The sequence below is a fragment of the Chlorocebus sabaeus genome, chromosome 25, assembly GCF_047675955.1.
Source record: "Chlorocebus sabaeus isolate Y175 chromosome 25, mChlSab1.0.hap1, whole genome shotgun sequence".
Classification (NCBI taxonomy): domain Eukaryota; kingdom Metazoa; phylum Chordata; class Mammalia; order Primates; family Cercopithecidae; genus Chlorocebus; species Chlorocebus sabaeus.
In genome coordinates, this window is record NC_132928.1 from 78,128,055 (window position 1) to 78,148,938 (window position 20,884).

Genomic DNA, 20,884 nt, shown 5'->3' on the forward strand with positions numbered 1-20,884 from the left:
GAGAAGTCATCAAAGAATAAAGTAACTTCCCTTCAGAAAAGAATCCCTGTTATACATGAAAGTTGTGCTCCCCCTGGAGGAGAAATTGGGGCATAACATTGGTTGAAAACACCACCTGGGTGCTTTTCAAAAATGCAGTGAGATTAGCTATCCTTAAGGACAGTGCATTAAAAAAGCAAGCTATTGCAGCTTATTGTTATGGGAGCAGAGGCCTACATCAACTTGGTGGCACTTGGAGAGGCATGGTGGGCTGAACTGATGGTCCCTTAATTATCTGCAATGATTAGCCTGCAGCAAAAAAGATGAAGAAAGATAAAAAGGTAAAAAGAAATAGTAAGGTCAACAATTATTAAGAAAAATAGTACCCTCAAATCTCCCCTCACTTTTTAAGCCTTTCTTTCGTGGAAAGCATGGCTAAATTGTGATTTAAAGGAATATATTAAGTTTTTCTAAATTCTTATGTCCAGGACGTGTATGAATCAATTGTTATATATGATAATGTCAAAGAGAACCTGAACAGGAAGTATTTGATAATATCAACAATGATAAAACATGTACAACATTGCTTTCTATATTATGCTATTTCAAGATATATATTCATGTGTGTAACATTATAGAGTATTTTTCCTGAGTGATGGACCATAGTAAAATATATTACAGTGGGGCTGGGCGTGGTGGCTCACACCTGTAATCCCAGTACTTTGGGAGGCCAAGGTAGGCGGATCACAAGGCCAGGAGATCGAGACCATCCTGACTAACACGGTGAAACCCTGTCTCTACTAAAAATACAAAAAATTAGCTGGGTGTGGTGGCGGGTGCCTGTAGTCCCAGCTACTCAGGAGGCTGAGGCAGGAGAATGGCATGAACCCAGGAGGCAGAGCTTGCAGCGAGCCAAGATCGCACCACTGCACCCCAGCCTGGGCGACAGAGCGAGACTCCGTCTCAAAAAAAAAAAAAAAAAAAAAAATATATATATATATATATGTATAGCAATAAGCAGAAACCTAATGGAGTAGGTTATTTTAAAACACTTGATTTTACAACTTGAAGACTCAAGGGTGAAATAGATTGAACAAATGTTACATCTTATCCTTGTCGACAGTGAAGTGTCTAGAAGTCAGGAAAATTAATTGAGAGGTAACAATATTTGGAAGCAATCGAGATTAAGCACCCAACAATGACATCACTTACTTTTGCAATCATTAACTCTTTGTCATACATTTATTTTACGGGTTGATTCTTTTCTTAGATGATATGGATATGTTTCATGACAGCCTAAAGTAACTGTCCATAAAGGGGATACAGAAAACTCAAATTAATTATCAACCTACTGTATACCTCTTCTTTTACTCTATTACCTTAAGAAATCCTTACAATAATCCTTTAAAGCAACTCTTATAATGCACATTTAACTGCTAAAGAAAATGATTATACAAGGTAAAAGTAACTTGCATAAGATCACAGGCTTGATAAAGGGTAGACCCACTATTTGAGTATAGATCTGTTTGATTTTATACTTATACTATGATAAAAATTAGCCTTTTACATGGATAGTCACCGTATGCCAAAATCATCAGATGAATGAGATAAGAAGTTTATTCTAAATTTATTTTATTATATTTAAACGATACCATGTATGAGTCAGATGTCAAGATATATTATAGAGGCAAATAGGTATATTAGTTCACTTATACATTTTGAAGTTTTACTAGAACTTTGATATGCTGAGTTGTGTGAATTTTACTAACTTTAGTGCTTTGTTATGTAAAAAAAATTATTTTTCATGGAAGGTCCTTGCTTTTTCCTTCTTAGTCACTAGATGGCAGTTCTGTATCTCTAAATCACCACTGCAGATGGAAATGAGAGGTTTGAAGGCAGTTTTCTTAGTATGAGTGATGAACCTAAGAGATTTTTCTGGTCTGTCCAGTGTTGCCTGCGTTCTTCTGTGGTCGTAATGTGAGATCCCCAGGACTGCTTAGTGAGAGGCTTGCAGCCGAGTTGGAAAGCATCCTCTCTAAGTTATTCTTCAGATGTGCGTTCAGGCACCTGTTCTCTCAATCTGAGCACACTGGAATTTATTGAATGAGTTTTGACTTTTACTCTTTCTGTAGTTAATAATTCTGAGAGCTCAATATCCCTAGAAAAAACACATGACTCATAAAGCCTTTCCTCAACTCACAGGAGTCAGAGGCTGTGGTGTTGCCAGAGGGTCTGATGCTTAAAGCAAATACAGCTGGCACTCGAGTGAAAAGAACGGACTATAGCTACTCCTTGAGTGCTTTTATTGATGACCCCGTGGAATTAGGTTTTCAAATAAAATTACATTCTTTAGACTTCACTTACTGATTATTTTAATTTCAAGTAATATGCTCTGAAAATCTGCTGTATCTGAAGAATTATGTCATAAAACTGAAATGCGACTGTCTTTTGATTCTGTTTATTTAAATCCTTTGGCATTTGAAATATTTAAACTGTAAAGCCTTTTACACTCTATAGTCTATAATAGCTTAGTGTCAATTATTTTATCTAAGAACATTTGCTTCTAAGTTAAAGATTGGTGTAGGTAACATGCTTCACCTGGTAGCTACCTGGTTTCTAACTTTTTGTTTTTGAAATTATATATAAAATTTTTGTTTCAAAGCATGTTTCTAAAACTCTTGATATCTTTCTAATGTAAATGGACTAGTTGGAAAGGAAATAGAATAACATTTTGATTTTTAAAACCTCCATCTTTGGGTAAGAATTGAAAATAATAGGCAATCGAAAGTCAGGTCTTTGCACATTATAATATTTATTATTTATCAGTAGTCACATCCATTACAAAGTGCTCGATAATAAAAAGGAATTATACAATATTAACACTGTCTTCCCCCATATGTGGAATGGTCTATGTGCAAATAAATTCTCAAGTGTCAGAGAAGCTCTTTGCTCTAATCTGCCCTGCCGAGTCTCCTCATTGTCCAATCTAACTGCAAATGTATTTGAAGAAGTAAATTTTTTTTTTTATTGGATCTCCTTAAAGTATCTGTTATAGTACTCTATGCAATGGCCACTCAGTTCCATTAGTTTCAGAAATAATTTAGGAACAAGTCAAGGAAACAGATGGAGTAATGTGGAGTAGCCTCGTCGATGGGATGGTGTTGATTACTCAGAAGCAAAGTTCGAAGAGCAAAAGCAGCATTGGTCAGATCCAAAGAAAGGGGGGGGCGGTAAAAGTAATTTTGAAGAAATAATGCTGGAGACTTAATAAAACAAGCCATTTGAATTAGGGTAGAATGTCTTAGACGTATAGAAGGGTTCTAAAGAAACGTTGTTGAATGTGAGGTCTTTCTCAACTCCAAGGCAAAAGGTAATATGAATTTGCAAGGTAATTGGAAACCAACAAAACAATAACCCACAAGACAAGTAAATAACTAAAATAAGGCAGAGTAAGAAACACAAGGAGAGAGAGAGAGTGAGATGCTTGGGTCTGAAACCATGAGTTAGTTATCCTTGAAGTCTTCCTCAGTGTCTAATCATTCTTAGGTCCTCAATAAATAGTTTAACCAGTAAATACTCTGACCAAATGAGTCTGGGAAGGAGCAAGCGAGAGATGGTTAGGAAGGGAAGAGAAGACAGGATACCCGTGGGACGGTGCTGACATTGAAGTTAGGTAGCATTTTGAAAGGTATTTACCATACTATGTTAACAGAAAGAATATTTTTTTTTTTTTTTTTTTTTTTGGTGGGGAAAGAATTTTTATTCTGTAGAAATTCAAAGGAGCTCAGAGAAAAATATAGATGTTTTAGCTTAGAAATAATCATAAAAGAAACTCTTCTATGAGTTTTAAGAATGAAAACCAGCTAACATCTGGAAAGTAGTTAGAACTTGAGATGAGAATGTGAAGAAATAATTGGATGTCACAGATTGTTTTTGTTTTTCCTTGGGGTGGTCAGGCTTGGAGGTGAAATGAAGTAACATCTTTGCTCTGTTGAGTTTTAGATGGTGTAAAACTAGTTTGCACTATGCAACATTATTAATGGCCTGTGGAGAAAGGCAAACAGTCCAAGCAGCTCATCCAGTGGGGGTAGTGGAGCTGATAAAAGTTCTCTGCTTATAAAGCAGGCTTGTCCTTTATTGACCATCTGCTGACCTACTGTGTGCAAGGTATTTGTGGTAGATACTGAAGGAAATATGAAGAATTAGAAGACAAAGTCTTGGGTATTAAGCAGCAGACAGAAGAACATACCTCTTTCATGTACATGAAATGATTTGCAAGATGCAGTGTAATTCTGCCAAGATAAACGTAACAAAAAGGGGGAAGGTTGTTGAGAGACTACAATTAAGGGCAATTTCTTAGGAAGGGTGAAATTTAGATCAAATGGTTATTTTTGGACAGGTGGAGGGAAGAAGAGTGAGTATTTCATTCAGATCAGAGAAGAGAGTAAAGGTAGAAAATGGGAAGTGAACATGGCATTGGATGTGGAGCCAGGGTGAAGCACAATAGTCCAGGTGACCTGAGGGGCAGCTCAGCTGACAGCTGCCCTGGAGACCCAGTTTTGCTTTCCTCTTCCCGGGCCTCCTTGGCCTGCAGTCTGACAGCACCTAACCCAGAGCCCAGTCTTATCTGGATTACTGCAGTATTCTCCCAATGGGTCTCTCTAATGCCTCCAGAGTTATCTTTCTAAAATCCAAATTTGCTAATGTCTGATATCTGCTTAGACTCATCCAGTGACTGCTCATAGCATTTGAGAAAATGTTCAGACTCCTGAGTTTGACACACGGGGTTTTCCCTTGCCATCCTCAATCTTCAGCGTTATCACTATTTCCTGTGTGATTGGCTTGTTCCAGCCTTAAAAAATACCCTAGTTTTTTTTTTTTTAAATCTTTAGGATCCTTCATATCTGTCTTATACATATGTTTCTTCTGCACTCCTACTCCCTTTTAAAAAATGTACTTCTATTTTTTAATCTAAATTTGTCTAAACTTGACTTTGTTCTAGACACTGGACTTGAGAAGACTCAGTCTAGGGTGCATTTCGGGAGTGGTAGAACATTTGCTTATACTCATACCATAGTGGTTGAGGATCTGGGCTTTGGACCAGTTTTCCTGGGCACAAATCCCAGTTATTCCACTTTTAACTGGGGAACTGTCAAAGATAAACAAAGTCAGACATTAGTTAAAATGGTAAGGACAGATTTTATATCAGTGGCAACTATTGCGCTAGGGAAGAGTCCAGCGTGAACTAAACTCAACTTTGATTTGTATAGAGGTGACCAAGCATTTTAAAGGGAGAATAAGGGAGTAGGGAGAAGGGTGAGAGGAGGCTCAGGAGACTCAGAAGTGAAAAACTGCAAAGGGTTCATTAGTGTAAATGAGATTAGGCCAGCTGTGTCTGCTAACTGGCCGTTATAAGAAGTTAGGAGTCTGTCCTCCGCCAGAGACTAGGAAAGATGCCCTATCCTCAGGTGAAGGCTGAAACAATCAGTAAGTTGTTTTGGCAGCCTTGAGTTTTCTTAGGCAGAATTTAAAGAGGGGTAGGGTTATCTTTAGGATGTAGCCTTTAGCTGTTAGAAAATGATGTTAATGTTTGCTCAGACCTTTACAGGCCAAGGTTAAGGCCTAGTTGAGAAGAGGACTCGGAGGAGCCTGGCTAGAGCTTGATCAAGGAGAGGGTCTTTGTTAGAATTTGGGTATAGCATTTTACTCTGTGTGCCTTAGTTTTCTCATCTATAAAATGGGCATAATAAGAATTCCTATCTCTACATTTTTTTTGGTGGGTTTTAAATACATTGATGTAGAATGCTTTGGAGGAGCTCCTGGCACCCACAATGTTAGCTATTTATCATTATTGTTGTTATGGTTGGGCAGTGCTCTGGTTTTCAAAGTTGCTTTCATCGCATAGGTGGTCCTCATTATTCTTGGATTTGCATGTATTTGCGAACTCACCTACTTGCTAAAATTTATTTGGAGTCCCCAGATCATATTCATATGGTGCTTTCATGGCCAGTTGCAAACATGCTCCAAGTGGCGAGAAATTTGAGTTGCTTGACGCGCCGTTTCCCAGCTCATGTTGAATGAGATGAAGCTCTTTCCGCTTTCAGCTCTCATTCTGTAAATAAGAGTATTTTTGCGACTGTGTTTTCGTGTTTTTGTGCTTTTCCTTGTTGGTTTTACTGTTGAAATTGCCTCCAAGCATAGAGCTGCCGTGTTGTCTAACGTTCCTATGTGCAAGAAGGCTGTGATGTGCCTTGTGGCGAAAACACATGTCAGATGAGCTTTGTTCGGGCTTGAGTGACGCTGCTGTTGGCCATAGTAAATCAGCAATATACATTAAATAAGGTGTCTTTCAGCAGGAACACACGCTTTAAAAAGGTCATACATTGATTGGTTGACAAAAATGTGACCAGGGGCTTGCAGGAATCTAAACCTGTATTTTTTTTCTAGAAGCAATATTTCAGTATTCACTAATTTGATGTTCACAAAAACTTTATAGAACAAAACTACTGCAAATAGCAAGAATTGACTATCTTTTAAAATTCTTACAATAAGGTTGGGTGTGGGGACTCATGCCTGTAATTCTAGCACTTTGGGAGGCTGAGATGGGAGGATCACTTGAGCCCAGGAGTTTGAGATCAGCACTGGCAACCTAGGGAGACCCTGTCTCTACCAGTAATAATAAAAAAAAACTGGGCATGGTGGCATGAGCTACTTGGGAGGCTGAGACAAGAGGATCTCCTGAGCCCAGGAGGTCAAGGCTGCAGTGAGCTACAATTGTGCCACTGCAATCCAGCTGGTACAAGAGAATGAGACCCTGTCTTGAAGAAAACAAAACAAAACAACAACAACAAAAAAACATTCTCACAATACCCCTTTGCAGTAGGCAGAGTGAGTAATGGGGTCTCCACATTTTATGGGCTATTCAAGGTCTTATGAGCCTAATAGAGGATTTAAAACATTTTATGCTCAGTAGTTGGGAGCCATGAGTTTTTGAGGAAGGAAATACCAATGAGCGAGGAAGTTTAAGGAACAATTACCTGGCAAGGGAATGTAGAATTGATAGTAAGAGGGAGAGTAGAGCCAGGTAGGACCAGCTGTTAAACTCTCAAAGTAATTCCATTACTTTTCAACTAAGGTGCTGATATGATACAGGAAAAGTAGCAACCAAGAATTGGAATGATGGGTATGGTAACCATGTCTAGGGTGTAAATTAGGCTGTGTGGTTTGTAGACCATCAGCATCAACTGGGAACTGGTTAGATATGCAGATTCTCAGGCCCTACCCAGACCTCCTGAACTGGAAACTGTGGAGGTGGGGCCCAGCAATCTGTGTGTGTTTTTTGGTTGGTCTGTTTTTTGTTCTGATGTAGAGTTTTGCTCTTGTTGCCCAGGCTGGAGTGCAATGGTGCGATCTCGGCTCACTGCAACCTCCGCCTCCCAGGTTCAAGCGATTCTCCTTCCTCAGCCTCCCTAGTAGCTGGGATTACAGGCGCCCGCCACCATGCTGAGCTAATTTTTTTGTATTTTCAGTAGAGACGATATTTCACTATGTTGGCCAGGCTGGTCTCAAACTCCTGACCTCAGGCAATCCACCCTCCTCGACCTCCCAAATCATCTGTGTTTTAACAAGCCCTCTAGGCAATTCTGGTGCACATTGAGTTTAAGAGACAATGAATTAGAGAAATGATCAAAAGATGTTCCCAAGCCTAGGTAAACTGCAGAACAGGCAAAGGAATATTTTGTTGGAGGATAAGATGCTTGATATTGTGAAATATACATTTGGTCTTAATTGCCATCTCCTGGCATACAACTCCTAAAATCCTTGGAATCTTCAAAGTGGTAAGTGTCTTTTTGTAGGCTACTGTTGTCCGGTAACTTCAGGATAGGGCTGGTCCACAGAAAGATGACGGCATATAAGAGGGTTGGGACTTTCTGCCCCACGCCCCAGCCTCGGGAACTGGGAGGGGCTGAAGGTTAAGTTGGTCACCAGTGCCCGCTGATTTAATCAATCGCACCTACATCATGAAACCTCCATTAAAACCCCCAAAACGGATGGGGTTTGGAGAGCTTCCAGAGAGCTGATGAACACATGGTTTTCCTGGAGGGTGGTACACCCCTTTTCCCAAGCCCCTCCCCATCCATCTTGTCATCTGCATCCTTTGTAACATCCCTTCTAGTAAGTCAGCAAAAGTATGTGTTTCCCTGAGTTCTGTGAGCTGCTCTAACACATTGAACCTGAGGAGGTGGTGGCGGGTGGGGGATCCTGGTTTTATAGGCAGTCGGTCAGAAGTTCCAGAGGCCTGGACCTGTGACTTGCATATGAAGTGGGGGCAGTTTTGAGGACTGAGCCCTCAACCTGTGTGACCTGATGCTACCTCCAGGTAGATAGTGTTAGAATTGATTTGAATTAGAGGACACCCATCTGGTGTCTATAATAGAATTGATTGGCTGCTGGAGGGATGAAATCTTTACACATTTCGATGATACAGGTCACAGAAGTCCTCTGTTTTCATTGTTGAGTGAGAGAATAGGGAAAGCATTATGGTTAGGTTTTTTCCTATACCCTCAGATGCAGTTTAAGGAACAGGGTAGCGTAATCAAATAGCAGTATTAGCTAAGCAGTCCCAATATGGAAGTGAAGTATTGATGAGAGAGAAAAACTTGCAATAATAACTATCAAGATGAGAGATTGAAGATGTAAAAATTGATGAACTCTCCCAGTATATATAGAGGGGATAGTAGGCTAAGTACAAAGTCTCTACTCCACCCCACAGACAATCCCAGGGAGGAAACAGAAAGAAATGAGGAGGAGCAGTGTAAAATTGTAGAAACCAGAAGAAAGGAGTTCTAAGGGGGAAGGACTGATTACTAGTCTTGGATTCTTTATAAAGGACAGGGTTAAATATATAGTATTTGGCAATAAGGAAACCATGAGAGTGCCGAGACTAATTCCATTAGAGTGGCAGGGCCACCACTCTGGGTAATAGTCCAAATCCACTCCGTTTGATTTTCTCCGGGCTTTATTCTTTAGGGAGATTTATCTTTTTCTTTCTTTTTTTTTTTCTTTTTTCTTTTTTGGAGACAGAGTCTCACTCTGTTGCCCAGGCTGGAGCGCAGTGGCATGATTTCGGCTCACTGCAACCTCTACCTCCCGGGTTCAAGCAATTCTGCCTCTGCCTCCCGAGTAGCTGGGATTACAGACGTGCACCACCATGCCTGGCTAGTTTTTGTATTATTAGTAGAGACAGGGTTTCACCATGTTGGCCAGGCTGGTCTCAAATTCCTGACCTCAGGTGCTCTGCCCACCTCAGCCTCCCAAAGTGCTGGGATTGCATGCGTGAGCCACCGTGCTTGGCCAGGAGGATTTTTCTTTAAAAACAAAAACAAAAACAAAACCAATTTGAGAGTAGTTGGGTGTTAACGCAAGGGAGGTGATTAGGAGGTGAAAAGCTGAGCTGCACTTTCCATCCAGATCATTCAAGGAAAGCGAAGCTGTGATAAAATAGCGGTTTTCTTCCTTGCATTACTTGAGACAATTAAGGAACAGATTGTTTTAACGTATGGTCCAGCACTTCCTGCAACTCTAGCTCAAATAAGTAGAATGAAAATTCTCAATATGTGAGCAGGAACCAAAAAGGCTAGTTCTTTTTGCTGTTTATCTCTCATTTTTCCTGGCTTGCTTCCCTAAATGTTTATTGCTTCCACTATGTTTGTTCACCAAAGATCATGACTTTAACCTTCCCATGGTAGCAGCTACTATGCTAAAGAGATGTTAAAAGTAATACAGCCAATTATGATTTCTAACGTATGCCTCTCCCTTCCATATCACATTTCTCATTCATCAGTGAAGGAATGGAAGGAGATTTGCCATGTCCATTCCAGTTCAGAAATAGTACAGTTTCCATAATTCATCATGTATTTTATAATAAGGATTTTAGAGATGCCATCCCAGCTCCCTGTGTGAGGCTCGTTCCCATAAAATGTTCTTTTTTAAGAAGCCCTAGGCAAGTTATTTACCATTTACCATCTGCTCTAATATTCTTTCTTGAAGTTTCCCTTTCAAACTTAAAATTGCTTGTATTTCAGTTTTCTGCAAAATCGTATCTCCATAACACCTTGATTTCTTTCCCTATGGGATCATGTGTAGCAGATGTTAACATATTATAAACTAGAATGCCATTGGTTTGTTCCAAAACTAGGATGTTTCTGAATTTAGAACATGACAGCCTGGCGTGGTGGCTCACGCCTGTAATCCCAGCACTTTGGGAGGCCGAGGTGGGCGTATCACGAGGTCAGAAGTTTGAGACCAGCCTGGCCAACATAGTGAAATCTCGTCTCTACTAAAAATACGAAAATTAGCCAGGCATGGTGGCTCGTGCCCATAGTCCCAGCTACTCGGGAGGCTGATGAGGGAGAATCGCTTGAACCCAGGAGGCAGAGGTTGCAATGAGCCGAGACCGCACCATTGGACTCCAGCCTGGGTGACAGAGTGAGACTCTGTCTCAAAAAACAAACAAACAAAAAAGAACATGACAAATAGAGAATTTATATGCTTCTGTGAAGAATAGAATTCCTATTTTACAGATGTCTAGAGGTATCCTAACTTGCCAGTAATGTTGCTTTAGAATTTAGCAGAATTTGAAAAATCTAACTATGGTTGAAAATTAATTATATATCTCATGTTAAAATTTATAAAATAAATTATTACAGTGTTAACTTACCAATAAGCAGCTTTTAAATTCTAGGCTTTAAAAGTATCCTGCTTACATAATAAACATAATAAAGTTTCAAAGATGAGCAAATTAACTTTTCAGCACAAGCTTTACTTGAGTGTATCTTGGCTTCTTTTTTGACAGTTGTAATGTTAATGTTACAGTAATGTTTTCTTTTTCTGGGAATCAGATAATCTTCTGTTTGGAAAAATATTTTTGGTGAACATTTTATTTTTTAATGGAAACTTGTATTTTGTGATATGCAAGTGTTCAAACAATTTATAAGAGCTAACCATCACCACCCACATATAAGATTATACAGGAATGGAGGAATTTTGGCTGACTTACTGCATATAATTATTGAGCCAATGTAGATGGCAGACTCTACCACTTATGATTTAGGGTTTTGAAACAGTATTTTAAAGTACAAATAATCTCAAAATTGGTAATCTATAAAGCATATTACTTATTGTATTGCCTAAAAATAGATTTAACCTTCCTCCATTTGTAAGGATGCACCCATTATATAGGTTCTGTACAAAATTGCCAAGATTACTTTTTTCTTTTTCTTTTTTACAACAAAATTTATTTACATTTTTTGATAGAAAAAGCCATTAGCCTTCGGTAAAGTGTTGCACAATCACTGGAAATGCTGAGTGAGAGTCTTTCTGAAAACTGGAGAAGGCTAAAGATAATGAAAAGTGCATCTTTTCATTGTCAAGTCCTTCGAGAATCTGATAGGCTCTATCTAGCTGCACCTTGAAGAGACAAGATTAAGTTCCAGGCCCTGGACACAGAGGAACAGGCTCCTAACTTGAGGGCTTTCCACGGACCACAGAGCGCCTGGCAGTCTCTTCAAGATTAAATCTAGGCTGTGTGGGAGTGTGGGCCCTGCGGAGCTTCATTCCACTTTGTGTGGGCCCTGAGAGTAGGGTTTTTGCTTAAATGGCGAGAAAATGTATGGCCTTTTTTTCCTGATAATTACTAATATCTGCCATGTAAATTTCTTTATAAATCCCTGAAAGAAAATAACCTATATTAGAAATCAGCTCTTCTGACAAGCAATGCAGCTTTCTCTAGAGCGCTCTACAGGAAATATCTGAGCTGACTTTCTGAATTGGTACTCTCTGAGAGCCAGCCAGCCCTTGACTGATAGCCCTGGATAAGGAAGGCCAGATAAGATTCTTTGAAGACTCTTAGCTACAGAGCGAAAAATCCTACATACATTTGCCTACTCTGTAGTAGTGGATGGCCTGCCTTATTTTACAGGCTAGTCAGTTAAGGTTTGAGATGCACTTAGTTGCTCTGCTTGTGTGGATTAGAAAAGGGGGATTGTAACATTAATACAGGGCTGGCTGGGATTTTAGGGTGCAGGTAAGGATAGGTCATTGGGAGAATGAAGATTCTAGCAAGTTGGTTTTTTTGTTCTCCCTACAGTGGGAATAATGTAAGAAGCAGATAGTTTGTTGCCCCCCAACTCTTTGTCCATGTTCTCTTCTTTAAAAATGATTTGTACAAAAAAGTTCTGTTTATAAAAATTTTAGTCCTTCATCTTTGCAGTCTGTTGATTATCATCTTTATGAATTTTTTGACTCTTCCACTTTCCTGGCATCACATGGCTAGCATTGCTGTATTTATTAAAGATTCAGATTTGGAATTTTGTCCTCTTATCACTACTTCCTCTGTCATTTGTTAGCTCTGGTTCTTATTGTATCTTACATTTGAAAACCTTTGAAGCTTATGAGGTATATCAATTCTTTATTTTCTCAACTTTTTATTATCTAAGTACCCTCAATTATCACTTTGTTTAAAAAAATAAAATACATAACAGAATAATACACGCTAATAAATCGATCATTTATAAAATTAGATCCAACCCCAAATCCCTCTCCTTTTAACACAGACCATCTGGTATTATCCACCATGCTTTAGTTTGACAGGATCAGTTTATCAATGATTTTTGGGTGTTTTAAACCATATGATACAAATACAGCATGGAACTTGTTAATGCAGAAGTTGGAGGGTTTCTTGAAGTCAGAGAAGGTGATGGTGGAAAACTTGAATCACATGAACTGTAATTGATTAGAAGCATCTCGTAGAGTTAGTTAATACAGTAAGAATGATGATGTGACAGATGTGTTTAAAAAATGAATTTGCATATTAGGATTGTCAGAGGCTTTTGGGGAAATTAATGAGGTTCTCAAATACTCTAAAAAAGGACCATCTTTTCATAAACGGCGATATGATGTCATTTATCATGACACCATATATTTTTGTTAAAAAATTAGCACTGAAAATAGTTTTAATTTTAAGAATTTGTGTATTTTTCCATTATGAAAAAATTGTTTTGAATTAAAATGACACCCTTGCTTAATTTTTAATTTTGTTTTTAAGGAAAAAAAGTGAATTTTTTTCATAATTTATTCTGAAGTATTGGAACCTGGGTATATCAGTCAGACCTTTTGCAGGAACCGGAAACTATGCTAGGTGCATGAAACAGAGTGTTTACTATAAAATCAGGTGTTTTATGGGAAGTTTGGAAGGTTTGAAGCATCTATGTCTAAGGTGACACTTTTCAAAGAAATCAAGTACAACTGGATTATCAGGGGAGTTAAAACTTTTGAGGCCACCATTGCAATTTGTAGAGTGGACATTTGAACATTGTCAGAGAGAAGCTTTGTTTTCAGACCTTAACTGCTAACAGGGCAGACCAGACACAGGAATATGATCCTTACCTCATTTGACTTTCTAAATCTTTGTGTGGCTGCATCTAATTGGATGAATCTAGCTGCAAGGGAGTCTGTAAATGTAGTTTTCCTTCCTATTTCTGTAAACGGGAAGGGGAGGATGGAGATTGGGAGAGCCAATCCAAAGTAACCAAAAGAAAACTTAAGTGGATTCTCCTTAAGAGATCTTTTTCTGGTACTGGGTATCATGTGTAATCATGCAGTTACATTTTTGACTGGCTATGTAAATTAGAAAGGTTAAAAAAAATCCCAGGAATCTTCACAGTCACTAGTATTATGACCTCTGTTGCCACTAACTTGGGTGCCATGTGGCACTAGCTGGCCTGTGATGTGGGGCAGAAATCCATGTAGAAAGAGGTGTGATAATTGTTATTGTGCTAGGCCATTATTAGGATCATTTTCTTTTTATTACTATTGTTATTTTTTATATTTTTAGAGGCAGAGTCTCACTCTGTCTCCCAGGCTGGACTCCCGGGCTCAAGTGCTCCTCCAGCCTCAGCCTCCCAAGTAGCTAGGACTACAGGCACACACCAACACACCGGGCTATTTTTTTTTTTTTTTTTCATTTAGTAGAGATCAAGTCTTGTTATGTTGCCCAGGCTGCTCTCGAACTCCTGGCTTCAAGTGATCCTCCCACTTCAGCCTCGGAAAGTGCTAGGATTACAGGCATGACCACTATGCCTGATCAGAATCACTTTTTCTTGTGTGTGTGTGTGTGTTTATATAATAATATCCTTTAATTTTATGCTATTTTCATTATATTCAAATTTATGATGAAAAAGAGCTGACCTAGGCAATAACATTTACAAACCGAGTTTTGGAAAATTCTTCCAGAATCTACTTCTTACATGCTATTTGTCAACTAACCTTTTTATATAATCATCATTCATGGGAAAAAGAAAACCCTAGTTATGTACCAGCATAACTCAAGAAATACTTTTCAATGATTAAAGGTCACCTTTAAGAGTATGCTGGAAAAACGAAAATGATCTGTGCATTTTACTAATCCAGTCAGAAATACTGACTAATTGTACTCCTGGTTAAGATAAATTTGGGTGCTGGTTTTTTGGCTTCTGGCTTCTTGTACTTACTAGCATCATACAATTGGAGAGTGGAATTAAGTATAGTGGCCATACAGGATGTTAAAAATGGTTATGTTCCATTGTGGAAGACAGTGTGGCGATTCCTAGACCTAGAACCAGAAATAGCATTTGACCCAGCAACCCCATTACTGGATATATACCCAAAGGGATATACATCATTCTATTATAAAGATACATTCACACATGTGTTCATTGCAGCACTAGTCATAATAGCAAAGACATGGAGTCAACCCAGCTGCCCATCAGTGATAGACTGGATAAGGAAAATGTGGTACATATACACCATAGAATGCTATGCAGACACAAAAAGGAATGAGATCATGTCCTTTGCAGTGACATGGATGGAGCTGGAAGCCGTTATCCTCAGCAAACTAACACACGAATAGAAAATCAAACACTGCATGTTTTCACTTAAAAGTGGGAGCTGAACAGGGAGAACCCATAGACACAGGTGGGGAACAAGGCACAGAGGGGCCTGTTAGGAGGAGTAAGGGGAGGGAGAGCATCAGGATAAGTAGCTAATGCATGCTGGGAATAATGCGTAGGTGATAGGTTGATGGGTACAGCAAACCACCATGGCCCATGTTTACCTATGGAACAAACATGCATGTCCTGCACATGTATCCTGGGACTTAAGATAAAAATTAAATAATAAAAAAAGGTTATTTTTTTTTCACTATGGGCTACTTAAAAACTACACGGCAATATAGTTTTTCCCAAACTATGCATTACAAATACCTTAGTCTTTTGTGTAGACATTGGTGCAAAATAATGAGCTTTTAAGGGGTGTGTATGTGCAGGTATATATGCCTGAATAACATATAAATTCTCAAAAATCTTGCCTATTTGAAGTGTGCTACATTCCTTTATTAGTTGAAAAGTCAGTATTTTTCAGTTTCCTTTCATAGTAAGGGCTACTTCTTTTTTTTTAACAATAGAAAATTAAGGAAATCAACCCCTTGTAGGTGTTGTGTCTCTAAATTACTGGTTGTCTTTAGCTGTCAGCAAACACCGCGATTGACCTTCAGCAAGTTCAATGTTGTAGCAAAAGATATAGTTTCCAAGGAAGAAGTAACAGAGGTTAGGATTAAGACTGCTAAATTTAGGAGGGTGAAGTGGTGTGTGCCCGTAGTCCTAGCTACTTGGGTTGCTGAGCTGGGAGGGTTGCTTAAACCCAGGAGTTTGAGGCCAGCTGGGCTATGTAGCAAGACTCCATTGTGGAAAAAAGGAAGGACTATTAAGTTTATATTTCCAGGCCATGTGCGGTGGCTCACGCCCGTAATCCCAGCACTTTGGGAGGCGGAGGTGGGTGGATCACCTGAGATCAGGAGTTTGAGACCAGCCTGGCCAACATGGTGAAACCCTGTCTCTAATGAAAATACAAAAATTAGCCGGCCGTGGTGGCACATGCCTGTAGTCCCAGCTACTCAGGAGGCTGAGGCAGGAGAATTGCATGAACCCGCGAGGCAGAGGTTGCAGTGAGCTGAGATCGCTCTATTGCACTCCAGCCTGGCGAAAAGAACGAAACTCCGTTGCAAAAAAAAAAAAGAAAAAAGTTTACGTTTCCTTCATGGAGATGGGGGGAGAAAAGTTGCTCTGAAGATTTTTATCACATCTATCATAGCACCCACAAATGCCTCATTTGTAGTAAATACCCTTTTCTGTCTTGTCCATCTGCATTTTTCCCACTGCAAATGGGTTCGATGTCTGTTTAGATTTAATAAAGATGTTTGCTTTTCACTTTGTGGAGATATTTCTTGGATCCAGAGTTTAACCTTAGCAAGCAGGGTAAGAGTTTGGTTTTATACTTAATATTATCTTTATATTACCTGTTAATTATTCTTCCACAGTATGTAAAAATCAAGCCTAGAGCATAAGTGTCAGCCTCCCAGGTGGGTAAGAAGCGTTTGCAGGTGGACCTATGACTCTTTACCATGCCCTATGGGGATCATCTGGAACACTCTGGAACACTCTGGAGTGTTGCAGGAAACCCTGGAACACTCTGAAGAAATAGTTCTCAACACAAGAAGTCTCTCATCCTCCCTTTCCCTTTCATTCCAGCCTTGAGTGAGCCAATCCACATCTGTATGAGCAGTTGTCTGACACTGCAGTTTCCACAAGGCTGGGGCTTGCCTTCCTATTTTTGTTTGTGTTCCTTTCTCTTTATCAATTCCTTCTTCCTCTCTTTTCATCTGTTATTCATTTAAATTTACCCTTAAGAAGGCAATGCCCTTCTTTCTACTCAAAACATTTTTTTTTTCTTGAAGGGTTCCTGGTTGATTGTAAGTTTTAGGAAAGGAAGACACCACTTAGATGTCAGAGTGCCCCGTATGTTGGTCAGTTGAGATCAGCCCCCTGTTTTTTTTTTTTTTTTTGAGACAGTGTCTCACTCTGTTTCCCAGGCGGGAGTGCAGTGCAGTGGCATGTGATCATAGATTGCTGCAACCTCGAACTCCAGGGCTCAAGCTGTCCTTCCGTCTCAGCCTCCCAAGTAACTGTGACTGCAGACGTGTGACACTGTGCTCAGCTACCTTTTTTTTTTTTTTTAAATTTTTAGTAGATATGCAGTCTTGCTATGTTGCTCAGGCTGGTCTCGAACTCCTGATCTCAAGTGATCCTCCCACCTCAGCCTCATGAAGTGCTGGAATTACAGGCGTGAGGCACCATGTCTGGCCATCAGCCATCTTTATAAATTGTGGAGAACTGTCAGTTATCACTTCCTGAAATACCCTAGGTAAAATATTAAAGTCCTAGTAAACGTGATATAAATGGTATGGCACATGCTTGTAAGGCATTTACCTTGGCCATATGGATATCAAAAATATTTTATATATTTGTATTGAATACTCATTTAGTGATCACTTTTAAAAAGCAGTGGCTGCCTTTAAAATTCAGGATTACCTTTAAAATGTTTTTAGGGGACAGCCTAGAAACAAATGTTCCTAGGCTGGAAAGAAGGCTGTCTTAGAAATAAACTGGTTTATCACTCAGAACTTTCTTCCCTATTCTCAGTGGTCTATTTGTCCTCAATGACATCATTTGAAAATGAGACAGATACGGACTTAGGATTCTGTGGTAAGTCACGTGTGTTAACCACTTTGAAATCTCAGGGTGCAAGCCAGGGGACACGTAGAAATATTAATACAATCTTTCTGTCACGGGGTCTTTCTGGAAGTATGACAACAAACAGATATAATTTTGCTTAATTTTTTGATATTTGAATTTTTCCTTATTTCATACTTAACTATGTCTGTCCTTGTTGCCCTTCAGGAAGTTGTTGACATGAAGTCTGAGGGACAGGCCAATGTAATTCAGCAGCTGGAACAGACTATTGAGGATCTGAGAACCAAAATAGCTGAACTAGAGAGGCAGTATCCTGCCCTGGACACAGAGGTGGCCAGTGGTCATCAAGGGCTTGGGAATGGAGTGACAGCCTCAGGCGATGTCTGTCTCGAAGCTCTCAGGTTAGAAGAAAAGGAAGGACGGCATCAAAGGATTTTAGAGGCGAAATCCATACAGACTTCCCCGACAGAAGAGGGCGGGGTACTGACACTGCCTCCTGTGGGTGCGCTGGGGCATCCTCCATGCCCGCCTGGGGCTGAAAGTGGACCTCAGACAAAGTTCTGTTCAGAGATTTCTTTGATTGTGTCTCCAAGGCGAATATCAGTCCAGCTCGACAGCCATCAGCCCACACAGAGCATCTCACAGCCTCCACCACCTCCATCCCTTCTGTGGTCTGCTGGTCAAGGACAGCCTGGGTCACAGCCACCCCATTCTTCTCTTTCTACCGAGTTTGAAACCAGCCATGAACACTCTGTTTCCTCCGCCTTTAAAAACAGCTGTAACATCCCATCTCCACCACCTCTGCCTTGCACAGAGTCCTCCAGCTCCATGCCTGGCCTGGGCATGGTGCCTCCCCCACATCCCCCTCTCCCTGGCATGACAGTGCCTACTCTGCCCAGTACAGCCATTCCCCCACCTCCTCCTCTACCGGGTACAGAAATGCTGCCACCGCCTCCCCCTCCTCTTCCTGGAGTGGGCATCCCCCCTCCGCCCCCTCTACCCGGGGCGGGCATCCCCCCTCCGCCCCCTCTACCCGGAGCTGGCATACCCCCTCCACCCCCACTTCCCGGAACCAGCATACCCCCTCCGCCCCCTCTACCCGGAGCGGGCATACCCCCTCTGCCCCCTCTACCCGGAGCAGTCATACCGCCTCCGCCCCCTCTACCCGGGGCGGGCATACCCCCTCCACCCCCTCTACCCGGAGCAGTCATACCGCCTCCGCCCCCACTTCCCGGAACCGGCATACCCCCTCCGCCCCCACTACCCGGAGCGGGCGTACCCCCTCCGCCCCCTCTACCCGGAACCGGCATACCGCCTCCGCCCCCACTTCCCGGAACCGGCATACCCCCTCCGCCTCCACTTCCAGGAACCGGCATACCCCCTCCGCCCCCACTTCCCGGAACCGGCATACCGCCTCCGCCCCCACTTCCCGGAACCGGCATACCCCCTCCGCCTCCACTTCCAGGAACCGGCATACCCCCTCCACCCCCACTTCCCGGAACCGGCATACCCCCTCCGCCCCCACTTCCCGGAACCGGCATACCCCCTCCCCCCCCTCTACCCGGGGCGGGCATACCCCCTCCGCCCCCACTTCCCGGAACCGGCATACCGCCTCCGCCCCCACTTCCCGGAGCTGTCATCCCCCCTCCGCCCCCTCTACCCGGAGCTGGCATACCGCCTCCGCCCCCTCTACCCGGAATGGGAATACCGCCTCCGCCCCCTCTACCTGGTGCTGGGATTCCCCCACCTCCTCCCTTGCCGGGTATGGGGATTCCACCTGCTCCAGCTCCCCCACCCCCTCCACCTGGGACAGGAATCCCACCGCCCCCTCTGCTTCCTGCATCAGGCCCTCCACTCCCCCCACAAGTTGGGAGTAGCACTTTACCAACCCCACAGGTGTGTGGATTTCTTCCTCCTCCATTGCCAAGTGGCTTGTTTGGATTAGGGATGAATCAGGACAAAGGGAGTAGGAAGCAGCCCATAGAGCCTTGTCGACCAATGAAGCCTCTTTACTGGACCAGGATTCAACTACATAGTAAAAGGTAACATGAAAGTGAGCTCATCTTTGCATAGTGTGTGTCAGTATTAGGGAAGTGTTGACTGTCAAACTCGGGAAAATTACCGTTGAATGTATTTTTAAGCACAGCTCTAAAACTTGTCTAGATTTTTACATCAATATATAGTGCAGCAGCTTGCTATTTAAAGCTTTAGGCTTTTCTCCAGAAGTACCAAAGGTGTAAAACAAATACATATATTTATCAATGTATGAGACATAGGTATATCCAGCTGTATAGTTATTGATATATCTCTTAAAGATTGAGGGATATATTTTTCTTAGCATACATGCTCTGTTATCTAATTGTAAGACTGCGACTCATGCCTGAATTCCAGTGAAACTATGCTTTTATGCCCTCTGGAAAATGAATGAGGGCAGGTAAGCAGAAAAATTTGTAGCCAAATTATTTTCCATGTAAGAATCTACTCCTTGCTTTCACTACTTCAAGTTTCCATTTCTGACACACAGCTTAAAAATGTAAATCAAATTCTTAAGTAAACTGACTCTAGAGCATGGTTTAGTGCACACTTTAAAATGTACAGCCCCGGGGCAGGGCGCGGTGGCTCACGCCTGTAATCCCAGCACTTTGGGAGGCGCGGATCACGAGGTTAGGAGATCAAAACCATCCTGGCTAACACGGTGAAACCCCGTCTCTACTAAAAATGCAAAAAATTAGCCGGGCGTGGTGGCGGGCGCCTGTAGTCCCAGCTACTCGGGAGGCTGAGGCAGGAGAATGGCGGGAACCCGGAAGGCGGAGCTTGCAGTGAGCCGAGATGGCGCCACTGCACTCCAGCGTGGGTGACAGAGCGAGACTCCGTCTCAAAAAAAAAAAAAAAAAAAAAAAAAAAAAAGCACAGCCCTGCTTTACAATCCCATCTTGTAGGCTTTCTTCAGAAACATGCTACACAAAAATACACATATCCACACCCCAAGTGTGAAATAATTTAGTTTTGAAAATTTCATGACACTTCTGTCAATCATTGGCAACACAGCACAAAGTCATACCATCATAGCTGGGAAGAATCATCATAAAAGAATACTTTCCACCAGGTATTCTGGTGGCATTTTATACATTCATGCATCATCTATACACCGTGTTCCCTAGACATTGAGACAATGCTGTGATGCTTGGCTGTGGAATGTGTAGGTGGCAGGGAAAGACGTACACTTTAAACCTCACTGGCCTGCCCTGTTCTAATGGTTCATGATTCCTTGAATTTCCTTT

General features: G+C 41.4%; 1 protein-coding gene across 2 annotated transcripts in view; it reads left to right on the forward strand.

Annotated features, from left to right (window-relative positions):
- The window catches only part of FMN2 (formin 2), a 399,785-nt gene that overhangs the window by 99,885 nt on the left and 279,016 nt on the right, over window positions 1-20,884 (forward strand). Inside the window, exon 5 of one of the 2 annotated variants that reach the window (XM_037986069.2) lies at window positions 17,811-19,645. The exons of the other annotated variant lie outside the window; for it this stretch is intronic. Coding sequence (XP_037841997.2) covers window positions 17,811-19,645 — 1,835 coding nt within the window. The remainder of the gene's footprint in view (window positions 1-17,810; window positions 19,646-20,884) is intronic. 2 annotated transcript variants of the gene reach the window in all.